Source organism: Rhineura floridana, chromosome 11 (assembly GCF_030035675.1).
Source record: "Rhineura floridana isolate rRhiFlo1 chromosome 11, rRhiFlo1.hap2, whole genome shotgun sequence".
NCBI classification, from domain to species: Eukaryota; Metazoa; Chordata; class Lepidosauria; order Squamata; family Rhineuridae; genus Rhineura; species Rhineura floridana.
Window position 1 is genome coordinate 55506290 of NC_084490.1, and position 4261 is coordinate 55510550.

The 4261-nt window shown below is 42.1% G+C and overlaps 1 protein-coding gene across 1 annotated transcript; it reads right to left on the reverse strand.

Annotated features, from left to right (window-relative positions):
• Window positions 1-672: 672 nt before the first annotated feature.
• Window positions 673-1911, reverse strand: FAM187A (family with sequence similarity 187 member A). Its single transcript, XM_061591293.1, has one exon. It carries the CDS (start codon window positions 1909-1911, stop codon window positions 673-675), a length of 1239 nt encoding a protein of 412 aa, XP_061447277.1.
• Between the last annotated feature and the right edge of the window lie 2350 nt (window positions 1912-4261).

A 4261-nucleotide genomic window follows, 5' to 3' on the forward strand; every position in this document is an offset into this window, starting at 1 on the left:
CATACCAACCCCTAATCATATAACGCTATGATGCTGCCTTTCACTGAGTTTATCTAAACCAGTACTTTTTACTCAGGCGGCAGCAGCTGTCCAAAATTTCAGGCACAAAGAAATCTTTCACAGCTTTCTACCTGAAATCATTTCAAAACTGGAGATGCCAAGGTCTGGAGAATGGAAACTAGTTACTTCTGCAGGCAAAACATGTGCACTCTGCCACTGTGATTTTTATGGTTCTTGTAACTACTGTATAAGAATCACAGGCAGGCAAATGAAGTATACAGACAGTGCTCTGTTGATTATCAGTATTTCTAAATCTAGATCTTCCAGAATACAGATGCGTTTTGAACTTGTTTGCAAGCTGGCAATAGATTGCGATGGATAATATTTCATAGTCCTATATTTTATGAAAAAAGTTAAAGAACGACCATTCCTTCTAGCAATGGGTATATGACTCTTGGTTTATTACATTGAACACTGCCCCACATGAGAAAAACAATTCTCCAAAAAGCCCCTTGAGTGTTTTGCAATATGTTGTTTAAGCTCAGTTGCTTAATTAAGAGCTAGACAGTTGCTAAATTAATTCTTTAATAAGTTGATAGGTAACTGATTAACAACAACAATAAAAAAAAAATAAGTAAAAATATCAAGCCCCTAGTTATTTTCTGGGAGGTGCTATTCAACGTATGTGCACTTGAAGGCATAAAAGCAGCAGCGGACAATGTGGATGACAACAAAGAGGAGGGCAATGAAGACATAGCTTGTGAGGATGGCCTTGATAGCATATTGTGTCTCAGGATCATCAATGCTTCTTTTGTGGCGGCTCTCATACACCACAGATAGCCGGAAACCAGCAACCATTTGCCCCTCTCGCCAGCAGTAATAGATACCTCTGTCATTCATCTGGGCAAAGCGGATATGCAGATGATTTCCATGATCAATGAAGACCCTCATGCTCTTGTTGACCCCAGCAAGGAACCTAGTGAGGTACAGCCGAGTTGAGTCTTTGTCCCAAGCCACGGCATGCTCTGGCCGAGCACCAGGACAGGCAATGATCAACCCGCTGCCAAGGGCCTGTTTGTGGAATTGAATTGGGATGTCGGGAACCCAGGGTTTTTCTCCAAGCTTTGAGATGACATTTGAGATGGATGCCTCTCCATTTGCGGATATCTTCCTTCTGCAAGATGCCATGCAACTTCGGATAATGACCTCAGGCTTCCTAATTTGAACACCCCGAAACTGCTGTGGGACTGACTTTGAGCCACAGGAGGCTACCTCTGCTATAGTAGTACGGTATCGCTTGAGCAGATAAGGGCTCTGCACATAACACAGCCCAATTCTTCGTTGCTCACCTCTGACATCACAGCGATTGCACTTGGTCCAGTCCCAGAAGATGGTGAAGACCATGAAGTGTGTCTCATTGTGGTCCCTTTGTGGGTGTTGATCCTCATCTGCAAAAGCAACAGTTATGTCCTTGGAAGTCTGCACATCTACATCATAGCCATAGAAGAACTCTCCTTTCTTTGTACCACAAATATAGTGCCCTGAATCTTCCAGTTGAGCACGGAAGACAATGAGACTGAACATCCTTATGCTGAAGCGCCGGAGCATGTCGATGCCCATCTTGATGTGGCTGGAGTCCACAACCAAAGTGCCATCAAAGTCTGTCAAGACCTTAGTCTGCTGACTGCCCATGTTCTTCTGAAAGTACCAAACCACAGAAGTGATTTCCTCGGGCTTGCAATTGCAAGGCAGCTCAAAGCTCATGTCAGCCAGGTAAGCAGCATTTTCAAACATCAGGAAAGCTGGGCAAGGGGTCTTCTTGAACATGTCTTCCTTCTCCACAATGGCAAAAGCATGGAGAACATCAGCAGTACCAAGAACTATTGCAATTCCAGCCAATCCTGAAGCCATTTGATGGTTGTGTAGCACTCTTTGGTCAACAGCTTCCACGTTCTGTAGGAGAGGTTGATTACAAGTTCTGTAGTTCAACTCTGGTGTTTCATTACTGTTTTATTATGAAAACCTGTACAGAGACTCCTTGATCTAAAGCCATGCGGGATAATTTTTTATCCCACTCCCTGCACATAGTTAGCACACTAAACATTATGTGTGTGTGTGAGCACATTATCCTAAGACTCTAGAATGGTTTCAGTTTTTGCTCACATGAGTTCTAGAATGCAAACTCAGCTCCAGGATGGTCAGTATAAACAACTGGCTCCTAGCCTTTTTTGGGTGCTTATATATATGACGCTGTCTTACACTGTGTAAGACCATTGCTCCACCTAGATTAGTATTGCTTACTCAGATTGGCAGCAGCTCTCCAACATCTCAGGCAGGTTCTTTCCCACCCCCACTATTTGTGATACTTTTAAATAGAGATGCCAAGGAATAAAGTTCGGACTTTATACAAAGTGAAGCAAGTGCTGGACAACTGAGCCATTGGCTCTCCCCAAATATATACAAACGTATAATACTTAATGCATGATATGTGAATTAGCTTATTGGTTTTGGAAGATAACTTGGATTACAGGGCTGCCACACTGAATTGAAAATGTTAATATTTCTCCTTCCTGCTCCCAAATAATTACTTGTGATTATTCTACTTATGTAGTATCTTGTGGTTATCTAATGTGCAGTTCTGTATAATCTATGCTATTATACATCCTGGTTACTGCCAGCTCTGCCCAAGATGAATTACAAGAGGGGAACCTCTTTCATTTTGAAGATTTACTTCTTTGAACAGGACAAATTTTCCTGCTATCTATTGGAAAAAACCTGTGTGTGTGGCAGACCATGTTAACACTGAAACTGGCTTCCGTGGTTCTCACTTCGTTGTAATTAGATCTCTCATACCTTGCTGCCATTGTTTGGTCCTCTTGGCACAAATGTATCTATGGCTGTATGATGTTTTATTTGATTATTTTGTAATTATGCCTCACTTTAGGAGACAAGACTTTGTTCTGACCACTGGACAATAACACAGCTTTGACTTAAGATGAATCTTGTGTGTTCTACAAATTTTATCTTCATATGTACCAATTGAGAGGTGGGACACTCCTACCTTGTCAAGGCCCCCAGACACAGATACAGAGCCCAAGAGGAAGAAAGAGAAAACAGAGGAACAAGGGAAGTCACAAAAAGGAGCAAGCTTGCTGGCCCAAGAGAGGAAGTAGACACTGCTACTGCAGTGACCCAAAACAATTCCCTTAGCTTGGAGAAAGGCCTCTTTGAGTAAAGGCCTTGCCTGAGTGAGGCAAGGTAGCCTGAAATGGACATGATGGGAGAGCCACTTATAAAGAAAAAAACAGGGAAAGGGGCTTCATGGCTCCTTATGGTCAGACAGAGAGGCAGGACCAAAAGGAACTGATTGCTCTTAACCTTCCCTCTCACTGAGGTCAAAAGGAGCTTGAGGCCTACATCACTCTCTTCCTGTAAAACAGGGCTTTATAAAGTTGAAGTGGTTCTGGAGATGTACAGATGCACTACAATATAGGTTAGGGGTTTCCTAATTTTTTCCATGTCCATGCCAAAATGTTTCATTGTCTTGTTGGGAATGGCGTATTCCCTCATCCTTTCTACCAAAGCCAGATCAAATCAATGATGTGTCCATTTAAACTTTCCTATTCCTTTGATTTAAAACATGGATGTGGAACCTGTGGTCCTCCAGATGTTGCTGGACTCCAGCTCCCATCGTTTCTAAGCATTGGCCATGTTGGCTGGGGCTGATGGGAGTTGGAGTCCAAGAATATTTATTATGACCAAGTTAACATCAAACCTGGATATACAACAGTATCTCCAGTTTTCATATTTTTCTCACTTTGATTGCTGTGTCTGAAGAAGAATTCAAAGACTGCCTTCCAAAATTTTCATTGGCCACTGCTGTTAAAAGCCATCTTGAAAATATGGGAGACAAGCAATCCACCATACCTTGTGCATGCCATTGTGCAACTCTAGGGGGAAAATGTCAGTTTTTTTTTAAAGGTGCTATGGCTCAAACTTGCCTTCAAGTTCTGTCATCTGACATAGAAGTCCTTCTCTCTAATCCCATATGTTAAGGGCTGGTTATTATTACCCATTAGTGAAGGGAAAACACTGCATATTCTCAAAGGCACCCACACTGAAAGTTAGTTTGGGTGGGTCTTGGTAAAGCCAGCTAGTTCTGGAGCTAAGCCTTGGCAGTTCTAACAGGTGCCATGAGACAGGAAATAAATTACAGCAGAAATTAATTCATTAACAAATATTATTTATTTACAATGGACTA

Coding starts and splice junctions, on each gene's coding strand:
- FAM187A (XM_061591293.1), bottom strand. CDS start 1,911: ATGGCTTCAGGATTGGCTGGAATTGCAATAGTTCTTGGTACTGCTGAT.